This window comes from Passer montanus, unplaced genomic scaffold (assembly GCF_014805655.1).
Source record: "Passer montanus isolate IOZ18808 unplaced genomic scaffold, ASM1480565v1 scaffold267, whole genome shotgun sequence".
Lineage (NCBI taxonomy): Eukaryota > Metazoa > Chordata > Aves > Passeriformes > Passeridae > Passer > Passer montanus.
In genome coordinates this window covers 126,572-140,240 of record NW_024367339.1, presented here as the reverse complement: position 1 = coordinate 140,240, position 13,669 = coordinate 126,572, and the positions used below count along the sequence as shown (strand labels likewise).

Below are 13,669 nucleotides of genomic sequence, written 5' to 3'. Positions count from 1 at the left end.
TGAGTTTTGTTTCTCATAGTATAGGGCCGGCGTTCATGTCCAGGTCTCAGTGGCCCCTAGTGTCGTGAAATACAAGGCTGTGTTTTGTGTCAGGTACATACATGCAAAGTGTGTATCTGTGATTATGTTTGGAAACTCACCATGCGACAGTTATAAAGACACTTCTAATAAAGAACTGAGGAAGTAAAGCATGGAAGATGGCCTTTGAACCTATCCTTTGTTTGCCATTAACCTTTTAAGTCTTGAGTTGATTTAGGAGCATTCGAATTGAGGTTTTAAGGATATTGCTGTTTGACAGGAACTTTCTGCTTTTAGCTAAAAAGAGTTTTGCAATAATAACTTTTTGAAATATAATTTTAGAATATTGCTTGTGGTAAGGATCTTTGAAACAATAGCTTTAGAATATTTAAAAAGGAAACATCAACTCCAGGATTGATAATTTCGACCAAGGGAAGCTCGAGATCACTGGTATGAGATTTATAGTCCTTGCAATTAAAATGTGAACCCGCATCTGGACCCTGGACCTCACCAGCTGAAAGACTTCTTTCTTCTTTCGGAAGCTGGACCCCACCATCTGGGGATACTCCTTTCTGGGATACATCCTGAGAAAAACTGAATCACAATAGTGTATAGAATTGTGATGTAAAAATTGGGAATAGAAACTGCTGAAAAAGCTTATGAAAACCCCTGTAAATATTTGTAAGCCCCCACTATCGGCGTGCAGTTGGAGGGAGAATTTCCCCCGCTGTACCCAGCACTGTATTGCTCATACTTTACCATATTAATTAATAAATTGATTGCTGCTTGAATATTGGTCTAGTCAAGCTTCTCATTTTAACAAGTGTGATAACTGCAGGAGGTTTCAGACTAGCTCTGATGTCTTCAAGCACCGGCGCATTCACATGGAGGAGAAGCTGATCTGCTGCCCCGACTGCAGGAAGGGCTTCAGGGACAACTCCAGCCTTGTCACCCACCGGCGCATCCACACCGGGGAGAGGCCCTGAGTGTCCCCAGTGTGGGAAGAGCTTCTCACAGAGCCGTAACTTGACCCAACACCAATGGAGCCAGCACTAAGGGAAGCCCTGCGAGTGCCCAGAGCGTGGGAAGAGCTTAGCGCGCTGCTCCAGCTCCATCCCCCACGGGAGGATCCTCGCTGGATGATCGCTCAGTACGTGAGCGTTTAGCCGACACTGAACACTCGACACCGTGTCACCCCACTGCCAGTCCCATCCTGCCCCCATCCCATTCCCAGTCTCATTCCCTGTCCCAAATTCTCTGTCTGGTTGCCATTCCCATATTCCCAGTCCCATATTCTCTGTCCTGTTCTCGTATTCCTTTCCATTTTTATATTCCCTGTTCCATTTCCATTCCCGGTCCCACTCCCAGTCCCTGTTCCCTCTCACCAGGTGCCGCCACCATTGCTCCAGGCCCTTGGATCCCTCCCTGCTGTGCTAGCCGTAATTCCCAATTAAATTCCTAATTAATCTCTTCAAGACCTTTTCCCGGTGCTGCCCAGAGCCAGCCAGAGGTCAGGCACACTTCCCAAAATTCTTCCTCTGGTGCCAGGACTGGGATCTGTGCCCATTCCCAATCTCCAGTGGGATCCGTGCCTGTTTCTGGGATCTGTGCCTATTCCAAATCTCCAGTGGGATCTGTGCCCGTTTCTGGGATCCATGCCCATTCCCAATCTCCAGTGGGATCTGTGCCCATTTCTGGGATTATCCCAAACCTTCAGGACTATCTCAAATCCTCCATCCCCTCTGGATCATCCTAACTTCTTCATCTCTCTTTTCTTCTTTTCCATCCTCTTTTCCCACCCTTTTCCATCCTTTTTCCCTCTTTTCCATCCTTTTTCCCCCTTTTCTGCCTCTTCCTCTTTGGAAAAACAGGTGGGAAAACAGCAGAAAAATATCAGAAAAACCCTGGGAGCGAGAAATTAAAATAATAAATTTTTAAAATCATTAAAAACCAGACAGAAAGGAGCGGGGGGGAAAAGTCATCAACTCCTACCAAAGGCCAGAGAGATTTTTTTTTTTATTTGCTGTCGAAATAAAGATGGAATTTGGCCCCAAAATTCCCAAAAAAATACAGGAAAACCCATGGCAGAGCAGCTCCATGCGCCATGAATCCGACAGAATTCCAGAAGAACTGAGGAGGAGGAGGAAGAGGAGGGGAAAAAAATGCAGAATTTGGAGAAAGATGTGGGGGGAAAAAAAACCAATGAGATGGGGAAAAAAAATGGGGAAATAAAGGGGGGAAAGAGGGGGGAAAAGGGGACAAAAAAGGGAGAAAAAGAAAAAAAAAAAGGGGGGGAGAGGGAAAAAAGAAGGAAAAAAGGGAAGAAAGAGGGGAAAAAAGATGGGAAATGCAACATAGGTACAAAAAAATGGGAATAAAGCAGAATTTGAGTCTGGGACACGCCGAGAACTGGGAATTTCCACCTCATCATTGCGTCCCTCCGGAACTGCACGGACGGTAAAGGGGAAGCGTGGAAGCGTAGAAATCAAAAAGCCGGGAATTCTCTCTCCCCTTGGGAATGTCCATCACAGCTCTCCGGCCGTGTTGATGACATGGAAGAGCGTGACGTTGTAGATGACCTGGTGGCCGTTATTCCAGGTGTAGAGCACCCTCTCCCGCGGGTTGTAGTCCAGCATGGAAATGTGGGAATACTGATTATGGAAGGGGATATCCGTGTACTCGTAGCTGGAAGTGTTCGTGTGATAAGCGAAATAAATCTTGGCGCCGGCCAGGTGGGAATTGGTGACGTAGAGAATCCCACAAATCATGAAGGATTCGCCCGCGCTCCGTTTGGGGTATCCCGTATCCCAGCTCCGCAGCACTTCCAAAGTGTGCGGATCCACCCGGCTCACCACGATATTCCCAGCGTTTTGGTTGGTGGTGTAGACGGCCCAAAGTCCATTCTCATCCACCATGAAGTCGATGTCGGAAAAGCCGCCCCAGGAATACGGGAAGGTGTTGTTGTACCCGGCGCCGGCGAGGCTGCGTTGAACCAGGACGCTGCGGGATCGGAAGTGGTAGCGGACGGCGACGTTGCTCTGGAATTTGTTGTAGTACAAGGAGCCGTTGAAGACCACATGGCCGGTGCCGGCCCAAGGGTGAGGCAGGAGGTGTTGGACGAAGTTTTGGCCGGAGACGAAGTCAGTGAGGCTGCGGAATTCCAGCACGCGGCGGCCTTTGTAGTAGCCGTCCATGTACCACACCTGGAGGGAAGAAATGGGGTTAAAATGGGGGGAAATGCGATTAAAATGGGAGGAAATGGGGTTAAAATGGGGCTTCAAGGTGGGATCAAAAGCTCCTCGAGATGGGATCAAAACCTCTTCAAGGTGGGTTCCAAAACCTCATTGAAGTGGAATCCAAACCCACTAGAGATGCAATCAAATCCCCCCATCCAGGATTTTCAGGGAGCAGTGCCCAAAAAGTAGAGGGATTGTGCCCAAATCCCAAATCCACGATTTGGGGACCCCAGAAACGCTCCATGGATTCCCAGCCAGGTGCCAAATCCATGGATTTTCACCAGAAAACTGCTGGGATTTTGCCCAAATCCCAAATCCAAGATTTGAGCACCCCAGAAAGTTCTGGGGGATGTTAAGGGAGATTTTGGGAGGGATTTTAGTTTCCCTTCCAGGTGCCAAATACATGGACTTTCAGGGATCATCGTGCCCGAAAAGTGCCGGGATTGTCTTCAAATCCCCCCAAATCCCCTCAGGTCCAGGAGATTTTTTGGGAAAATCCTGGTTTTTTGGGGGTGGCCCTCACCCGGCTGTCGGTACTGGGCGTCATCGTGTCGGTCATCCAGGATCCAAAGCGCGATCCCGAGGCGCGGATGGTGATGGGATTGCTGACCCCTGTCAGCTTTCCGCACCCTGGAAAAATTGGGGGAAGAAACTGGAATTTTGGGAAAATCAGAGGTTTGGAAAAGCAGGGAAAAAATGGGAATTAGGGGGAAATCAGGGATTGGGGCCACAGCAGGGTCAGGGGAGACCTGGAGAGTCTGGGAATGGGATTGTGAAGGGGAAATGGGATTTTCAGTGTGTTTCGGGGGATTTTTGGGTGGATTTTGGACAGAATTTGGGGGGATTTTGAGAGGTTTTGGGAGGGAGTTTTTGGCAAGGTTTTGGGGGATTTTGGGATGGATTTTAGAGATCTTTGGGGGAATTTGGAGGGGATTCTGGAGAGGTTTTGGAGGACTTTTAGTAGGGGATTTGAGGCAGATTTTGGGGGGATTTTTGGGTTTTTTGGGAGTGGATTTTGGGAGTGACTTTAGAGATGTTTTGAGGGGATTTTGGGGCAGATTTTGGGAGCATTTTTTGTGGGTTTCAGGGCAGAATTCAGAGAGGATTTTGGAGAGAATTTTTGGGCCGATTTCCACCACGCTTATTTTTTGGATTTGAGGCAGAATTCAGGATTTTTAATGGGATTTTTTTACCCAGTTTCTGCAGGCAGGCGTGCAGCCGTGCCTCCAGCAGCAGCACGCGCTGCTGCAGCTCCTCGTAGTCGTAGGCTCCCATCTCTTCCTGGATCGCCAGGAGAATCCCGGAGAGGTTCCGGACCTCATCCTTGAGGTGCACGATGAGCCGCGAGTCCGCCTTGTACTGCTCCAGCACCGGCAGCAGTGGCAGCAGCTCCCGCATCTTCTCCTTCAGATCCTGTGGGAAAAAATTGTGGGGAAAAAAATCGGCCCCAAAATCCCAGGATTCACCTTTAGATCCTGCAGGAAAGAAATCGGGAAAAATGGCCCCAAAATCACAGGGTTCGCTTTGTTGTTTCTTCAGATCCTGGGGGGAAAGTTTGGGAAAAAATCAGTCCTGAAATCCCAGGGTTCACCTTTCGATCCTGTGGGGAAAAAATTGGGAAAAATCAGTCCAAAATCCCAGGTTACAGGGTTTTTTTGGAAGCTGTTTGTTCCTTGGGATAAATGGGGTGTTCAGGTTTGGGAATTCCAAAAAAACTTGGGATTTTCAGCTCTGGAAGTCCCAGAAGGATCCTGAGGCCTGATCCCATGGGAAAAATCCTGAAATGTGGAAGGAATAAACAAGGAAAAAACTGAAATACAGCGGGAATAAACCAGGGAAAAACACAGAATAAATCAGGGGGAAGAGGGCTGGAAAACCAGGATTTTTTTTGAGATAAAAAGTGGGAATTTCTCACCTGGAAGCTGCGGGCATTGAGGGCTTTGTGGCCCTCAGAGGCCACACGGAGCCGCGAGTCCAGGCCCTTCATCAGCGCCTCCGTGTTCCGCACGTACTGCAGGTCCCGGAAGGTGCGGAGATCCAGGACTTCCATGGACTGGGAGATGTTCTGCACCTGGAGGGGTCATTAACGGTGTTAATCGCAGTAATTAATGGGGTTAATCACGGTAATTAATGGGGTTAATCATGATAATTAATGGGGTTCATCCTGGTCATTAATGGGGTTAATCACAATGATTAATGGAGTTCATCTTGGTTATTAATGGGGTTAATCCTGGTCATTAATGGGGTTAATCACAGTCATTAATGGGAATCTCCATAAGGATCCTCATCCCTGGAATCCCACATGGATATTCACCCCAATCCCAAATCCCCCCATTCCCAACACCAATTACCCCCTTCATTACCCACACAAATTAAACCATTAACAAATTCCACAACAATTAACCCATCCCCGTCAATTAATTAAGTAATTAACAATTCGTTCTGGATCATTTGGGAATTCCCGACCTTTTCCAGGAGCTGGCGGAGCTGGAGGCTGCGGAGATCCCGGGAGCAGGATCCCTGCACGGGAATCACGGCGGTGCAGAGACATTTCCCGTCTGGAGCCTGCGCCGAGGTGAAAACCTGCCAGCCCTCGTCCGGGCTCTGGAAAAGGGTCTGGAAAATTGGGGTCGGGATCTCAGAAGTCCCAAAAAAACCCAGGATGATCTGGAAATTCCCAGGTCCCAGAGAATCCCGATCCAAAATTCAGTTTATTCCCATTTTTGTCTCTTCCCCCCCCCACTGCTCCCCCGCTTTCCCCTGGTTTTTCCCCCTCTTTTTCTCCCATTTTTCCTTATTTTTTCCCGTTTTTTCTCCCATTCGCCGGCAGATGACGACACAACCGTGCTGACGTCACGCTGCACAGGAAAAAAAAAAAAAAAAAAAAAGGGAGGAAAATCCCTCCAGGATCCCCCCAAAAATTCGGGGGAAATAAAAGATTTTAAAAAGGGATAAACCTCGGGAATTACCCCACATCGCGCCAGCCCCAAAATCGCCGTTTTTCCACCCAAAAAGGAAAAACCGGGAATAAAAAAAATTCCCAGGAAAAAACAGGGAGCAGCCGCAGGCCCTCCCCCACCCGCTGGAGCCGTCATGAATCCTTAATTAGGGAACGTTAATGAATAATTAATGAGGGAGCGTTAATGAATAATTAATGGCAGCGGCCTGGCCGGTGGCGGGGAAGAGCTAGGAGGGGTTTGGGATTTTTGGGATTTTGGGGGGAAAAGAGGGGGAAAAGGGAGAATTTTCCAGGGATGGAGGCGGAATTCAGGATTTTGGGGGAAAAGGGGGAATTTCCCAGGGATTTGGGATTTAGGGGGGAAAAAGGGGGAGAAAGGGGGAATTTATAAGGGATGGAGGCAGGACTTGGGATCTGGGATTTGGGGGGGAAAGGGGGAATTTGGAATGAGAAGGAAACTGGGGAGAGGAATTTGGGATCTTTGGGGGAAAAGGGGGAATTTCCAAGGGAAGGGACCCCAAATTCAGGGATTGTGTCCCAAACACTCAGGAATGAGGGACCCCAAAATCCAGGGATTCCCCCTCATCCAAGAAACCCCAAAATCCAGGAATAAAAAAAAAAAAAAAGTGGGAGTTCTTTCCCATCCCTGATCCCATTTTTCTGGGCTGGTGTGAGAATCCAAATTTTTCCTCCCAAATCCCAATTTTTATCCCCCAAAGCCAAATCCCCAGGGCAGAGCTGGGAAATTCCATCCCATCCCTTTGGGAAGAGGAGGAAAAAATCGGGATTTTTTTTTTGTTTGTTTGGTTTTTTTTTTTGGTTTTTTTTTTTTTTACATCAGGTTTTCCCCAGAAAACTCCAAAATTCCGGGGGAAAAACATCAAAGAAAGAAAATTAAAAAAAAAAAAAAAGAAAAGAAAAAAAAAATCCCGGGATTTTTGGGATGAATTCGGCCCGTTTCTGGTTTTAATTCTAGGGGCCGCTTCCTGGTGATTAATGAGGGACAAGGGTGGTTAATGAGGCGCTAATTAACGTCCGGCGGCCGCTAATTACCCCGCGGCGTTGATTGACAGCTGGGGGGGGGGAGGAGGAGCTGGGAATGCGATCACAAAATTAAAAAAAAAATCATAAAAAAACCCCCAAAAAACTAAATAAAATAATTTTTTTAAATCCCCAAAACCCTCCAAAATTCCCCCCCCTTTTCCAGGCCTCCCCCCCCCCAGTTCCAATCGGGATTTTTCGGGGTGTTTATCCAAATTGATCCTAAATTTTCCTCCCCTTCCCAAAATTCCCGGCAATATCCAAAGCTCCGCTCCCAAATTTTTGGCCCCCCCTCCCCGGTTCCAAGAAAATCTCTAAAAAACAGATTTTTAACCCCAAAAACCATCCCCGTTCCAGTTTTTTGGGGGGGGGGGAATTTTGGGAATTGTTCCTTCCCCGCAACTGCCGCAGTCCCAAAATTCCCCCAAAAATTGGATTTTCCAGGGGAAAAAAGGGACCGGGGACCCCCCCAAAAAATTGCGGGGGAGGTCCTGGGATGATCCCAAAAATCTGGGGGGAGGGAGAGAATCGCAAAATTCCCGGTGGGAATTCCAGGGGGGGGTTCCAGCGGAATTTTGAACCAAAAAGCCCCCACAAAAAAAAAAAAAAAAAATTAAAAAATTAAAATTAAAATTAAAGAAAGACCCCTCCCGGTTCGGGGATTGCTCCGCCAGTACCGGGGGGGTCACTCACGATTTTCTCGGATGTCCCGGCCCGGGACACGGCGGTGCCGTTGAGCCCCACGAGCGACGGGAGGGTCTGGGACATCCAGTTGGTGACCATGGCCATGGTGCTGAGCACGGCCCCGATCTTCAGCAGCGGCACCGTCATTGTCGCCACCGCCGCCGCCGCCACCGGCAGCGCCCCGTGCCCATCACCCCCCCCGGTGGCACCGGGAGCCGGCAGCGGCTCGAGGAGAGCCCCCCCCACACGGTACCGGGAATCGGGACCGGGACCGGTTCGATCGGAGCCCCCCCCCCCCCCGTATAAAGGTGGCACCGGCAACCGGGGGTGGCACCGTCACCTCCCCCCGGGGGTGGTACCGGGAACCGGCACCGGGTCGAGCAGAACCCCACCCGCCTTAAGAACGCGGCACCGGCAACCGGGACCGGCACCGGGAACCGGGGCTCGCACCCTCGATCCCTCCCGGGGGTGGCACCGGGACCCGGTACCGGCCCGATCGGAGCCGCCCCCGCGGTTCGAAAGCGGTCCCGGGGTGGCACCGGGAGCCCCCGAAGGTCCCCCCGGGCGTGTCGCCGGTGCCGGTGCCGGTACCGGGCCCGCTCGGAGCCGCCCCCGCCCCGGGGGTGACGTCGCTGCCGCTGGCCCGGGGCCAGCCCCGAACGGCCCCGAAACGGGGCGGGACCGGCACCGGCACCGGGGCGGCACCGGGGCAGCTTTGGGGCGGGTTTTGGGTGGGAACCCCCCCAATATCCCAAATTTAGGGGACCCCAAAATCCACCAGGACCCCCAAAATGCCCCAAATCCGCGCGGTTTTGGCTTTTTTTCTTTTTTTCTTTTTTTTTTTTTTTTTTTTTTTTTTTCCCTTCATTCCCGTCTCTCCAAATCCCCCAAAATTCTCCGAGATCGCCCCCAAATTCAGCAAATCCCCCCTAAATCCCCCAAAACTCCCTGAAATCCCCTCAAAAAAAACCCAAATTCTGCTCCACGCCCCACCGACCTGAAATCCCCCTTCCCCAAAATCCCAAACCCCAAAAGCCCCTCCCCAAAAAACCCAAATCCCCCTAAAAAACCCAAATCCCCCCAAATTCTGCCCTACGCCCCCCCAATCTAAAATCACCCTCCCCAAAAATCCCAAATCCCCCCAGATTCCCCCCAAATCGCTTTGATCTGGAGGATTTGGGGGTTTGGGAGGATTTTGGGAGGAATTTGGAGGGTGTTTGGGTTTTTTTGGCAAGGGGATTTTGGGATTTGAGGGGTTTGGGTTTTTTTGGGGGGATTTGGGGGGAGTTTGAGAAGGATTTGGGGGATTTTAGGGGGATTTGGAGGAGTTTGGGGGCGATCTTGTTGTCCCCATTGCACCCTGGAACCACCCCCTAAATCCCATATTTCCCATTAATTAAATCCTTTCCCTATTAATTAAATCCCATGTTCCCTATTAATAAATCTCATATTTCCCATTAGATCCCATATTTCCCCTAATCCTGCATTTCCTATTAATAAATCCCATATTCCCCATTGAATAAATCCCATATTCCCCACTGAATAAATCAAATTATTTCCTATTAACAAATCCACTTCTGTCCTACTAATAAATCCCCTTTCCTATTAAATAAATCCCCAAATTCCAAATTTTAGCCCTTTTCCCCTCCATTTTAAATCCAACCAAAGAAAAAATTTTAAAAAAAGAAAAAAAGAAAACAAAAAAACCCCACCAAACTGGATTTTTCCCTTTTTGCAATTTATTTTTTAAAAAAAGACACAGAATTGCCAGAAATTCCACTGGAGGGGGATTTATTTCTGCAGGAAAGGAGCCAGGGCTTTACAGCTTTTTTTGGGAATTTTGCACGGATCCAAGCTGGGATTTTTGGGATTTTTCCCGTTTTTCTCCCACCGAACGAAGCAAAAACTACAGAACCGAAAAATCTTGGGAAAAAACCTCCCCAAATCCAACTTTTTTTCACCCCCAACTGAAAACCCGTGGCCCCAGAAGGGCAGGAGAACGGAATTCCGGTCATTTTTTCCCAATTTCCTGTGAATTCACCCCAAAAATCCGGCGGTTGTTGTTTGGAAGTCCAAGCGATGGTGCCAGGAAATTCCCGGGATAATCCGGACGGACACTGTGAAGGGACACCACGGGAGCTGCCTCGTGTCTGCTATTAATTAACGAGTAATTAATTAATTAATGACTTGGGTCAAGCGGAGCCTTCGGATCTGGGGCGTATTTTGGGGAGAAAAGAGCGGGAATGAGTTAAATAAACATGCAGGGTGGGGGAGGGGCCTGGCCAGGGGCTGCGGAACCTTTGGTGATGGCGGCGTCATCGTCATCGGTGTCATCATCTTCATCGTCATCGTCACTGTCATCATCATCATCATCACTGTCACCATTGCTGGCCATTGCCATGACTGGTCATTGGCACTGTCACCATGGTAACCGTCATCGTCGTCATCACCATCGTTGGTCATTGTCACCACTGGTGGCCATCATCATCATCACCATCGTTGGTCATTGTCACCACTGGTGGCCATCATCATCATCACCATCGTTGGTCATGGTCACCTTCATTGGTCATCGTCATCGTCACCACTGTCGGTCACTGTCATCGTCACTGTTGTCATCATCACTGTTGTCACTGTCACTGTTGGCCATTGTCACCGTCGCCATCGTCACCACCACCACCGCGGGCGCTGCGTTCCCGGAGCCGGGACCGCTGGGAGCATTCCCAAAATCCCCGGGAATTCCCCGTTTTTGCTCCCGCCCAGGAGGAGGAGGCGGAATCGCGGAGGAGTTTTGGGGTCTGGAGTTCGTGGCGGGGAGCGCGGGGCGGGGTTCCCGCGGATTCCATGGGTTCCCGCGGATTCCCACGGTTTCCCTGCGGATTCCTGAGGATTCCCATGGACCTCCATAAATTCCCACAGATTCCTGAGGATTTCCATAGATTCCCATCCATTCCTGAGGATTTCCGTGAATTCCCATGAATTCCTGAGGACTTCCATAGACTCCCATAGATTTCCATGGACTCCCATGAATTCCTGTGGATTTCCATGGATTCCCATGGATTTCCTGAGGATTCCCGCGGATTCCGTAGAATTCCCATGGCTTCCCGTGGAGTTAATAGGCTTCTATGGATTCCAATGGATTTCCATGAATTCCCCAGGCTTCCCACGGACCCCCGCAGATTTCCATGAATTCCCATGAATCCCTGAGGATTTCCATAGACTCCCATAGATTTCCATGGACTTCCATGAATTCCGGTGAACCTCCATGGATTTCCATAGATTCCCGTGGATTTCCTGAGGATTCCCGCGGATTCCCATGGATTTCCTGTGGATCCCTGCGGATTCCTGAGAATTCCCATGGCTTCCCGTGGAGTTAACAGACTTCTACGGATATCAGCGGATCTCCATGAATTCCCCAGGATCCCCGTGAATTCCCGTGGGTTCCTGAGGACTCCCACAGATCCCCACAGACTCCCCGGGGATTCCCCACGAATTCCCACCCGGATTCCCCACGGAATTCCCGGGAATTCCCGCCCTGCCAAGGCACTTCACTCCGTGCGGAGGATGATGTGGATGCCGGACTCGGTGAACACGGGGCCGCTCATCTCGCCGGCCCTCAGCGCGAACGAGGCGTCCTCGAACGGCTTCTGCATCTGCCCTGCAACCCAAAATTCCACAGGAAAAATTAAAAAAAAAAAAAAAATTCGGGATCTGGGGGCGTTTCCCGCAGAGGACTCTGGGATTTGAAGTGGGGCGGGGATTGATTCCGGTAGTTTGTTCCGCTGGATCGATCCCAGGTGGGATTTTGTGTCGTAAAGGGAAAAAAAACCCAAAAACATTTAGGGAGGTTTGGATCCTAAAAAAAGAGGTAGTACCACCCAAAATTCCGTGAAAAATTTGGGATTTGGGGCGTTTCCCAAAGGAAAATCTGGGATTTGAAGGGGGGGAGTGGATTCCAGAAGTTTCTTCCAGTGGATGGATCACAGTTGGAATTATGGAGGATGTGGATTTTTTAGGGAGGATAAATCCCTGAAAACCAATGGATTTGGGGTTTTTTGGGATGAATCCCCTGGAATTGAGGGATTGGGGGGTTTTTTGGGATGAATCCCCCAGAACTGAGGGATTGGGGGTTTTTTTGGGATGAATCCCTCACCTCTCCCAAACGCCCCCAGGTCCCCTCCGGCCTTGGCTGAGCTGCAGTCACTGAACTGCGAAGCCAAAGACTCAAAATCCTCCTCTCCTGATTTGATCTTCTGGATGTAGCCTGGAAAAAAAAAAAAAAAATGGGAAAACCCACCAAATTTAGGGATCAAAACCACTCCCAAAATTCCCTGGATGCTGCGAATTCCATGGGAAGGGAGAGAGAGTCCCGAAACATCCTCATTCCCAGATTCCCAAGGCATTCCGAGCCCCCCCCAGCATTCCCGGGAATCCCCCGGCATTCCCAGCCCCCCCAGCATTCCCGGGAATCCCCCGGCATTCCCAGCCCCCCCAGCATTCCCGGGAATCCCCCGGCGTTGCCGGCACTCGCCGTTGATGAGCTCCAGCGCCTCCTCCTTGGAGCGGGTGATGCGCTCCTGCCTCCAGCTGCTGGGCCGGCGCGACTGGCTGTGCTTGACCAGCAGGTGCGAGCAGCGCACGCGGCCCGGCTCCGCCCGCGCCGCGCCGCTCGGCCGCTCCCACTGGCTGGCGTTCGTCAGGTGGTTGAAGTAGTACACGCGGCCTGGGGGGTTATTGATCCGGTATCGGTTATTGATCGGCGATCGGTTACCGATCCGGATCAAAAATCCTGGTTATTGGCACCAAAACCCCTCTCACAGGCCCCAATATTGACCCCACTGACTGGCATTCACCAGGTGGTTGAAGTAGTACACGCGGCCTGGGGGGTTATTGATCCGGTATTGATCACTTATTGGTTATTGGGTATGAATCAGTTACTGATCGATATCACAAATCCTGGTTATTGGCACCAAAACCCCTCTCACAGGCCCCAATATTGACCCCACTGACTGGCATTCACCAGGTGGTTGAAGTAGTACATGTGTCCTGCGGGGTTATTGATCCGGTATCGGTTATTGATCGGCGATCGGTTACCGATCCGGATCAAAAATCCTGGTTATTGGCTCCAAAACCCCTCTCACAGGCCACAATATTGACCCCACTGACTCGTGTTCACCAGGTGATTGAAGTAGTACACGCGGCCTGAGGGTTTATTGATCCAGTATTGGTTATTGATCGGTTATTGGGTATTGATCGGTTACTGATTGGTAGCCAAAGTCCTGGTTATAGAACCCAGGACTGACCCCACCATCAGGTGATTGAAGTAGCGTACCCTTTCTAGGGAATATTGATCAATTATTGGTTATTGATCAGCGCTCGACTCACCCAACCCCAAGTTAGAGACCCCAAACCCCAATTTATTGACCCCAACCCCAACTTCCTGACCCCTTGAACCAGTTTTGGACCCCAAAAACCAACTTCTCACCCCAAAAATCAACTTCTGACCCCCCCAGCTCTGAGCCCCTTGCTGCTGGGGGGTGACCCCCACCCAAATCCCCCTCAGCTGGGGGTTCCTCCTTCCCTGAGGGCGACCACCCCCCCAGAGCCCCCCTGAATCGGGAACCCCCACCCCAATTTTCCTCACGAGGGTGCCTCCCCTCCCTCAGGCGATGCCTCCCCACAGGACCCCCCCTCAATTCGATGCCCCCCGCCCAAATTCCCCTCACGCACCTCC

At 50.5% G+C, this 13,669-nt stretch overlaps 2 protein-coding genes across 2 annotated transcripts in view; both read right to left on the bottom strand.

Moving 5' to 3' along the window:
* Positions 1-2,273: 2,273 nt before the first annotated feature.
* On the bottom strand, positions 2,274-8,085 carry OLFM2 (olfactomedin 2). Its single transcript, XM_039712413.1, has 6 exons — positions 7,948-8,085; positions 5,721-5,870; positions 5,170-5,325; positions 4,448-4,667; positions 3,778-3,884; positions 2,274-3,221 (listed from the first exon to the last, which is right to left on the bottom strand). The coding sequence occupies exons 1-6, from the start codon at positions 8,083-8,085 to the stop codon at positions 2,544-2,546; spliced, it is 1,449 nt and encodes a 482-aa protein (XP_039568347.1). The 3' UTR covers positions 2,274-2,543.
* Positions 8,086-9,702: 1,617 nt separating this feature from the next.
* Positions 9,703-13,669, bottom strand: part of PIN1 (peptidylprolyl cis/trans isomerase, NIMA-interacting 1) — a 4,219-nt gene continuing 252 nt past the window's right edge. Inside the window, exons 2-4 of the mRNA XM_039712398.1 lie at positions 12,467-12,658; positions 12,089-12,199; positions 9,703-11,593 (exon numbers count right to left, since the gene is read on the bottom strand). Of these exons, the coding sequence (XP_039568332.1) occupies positions 11,484-11,593; positions 12,089-12,199; positions 12,467-12,658 (413 nt within the window). The 3' untranslated portion in view covers positions 9,703-11,483. The remainder of the gene's footprint in view (positions 11,594-12,088; positions 12,200-12,466; positions 12,659-13,669) is intronic.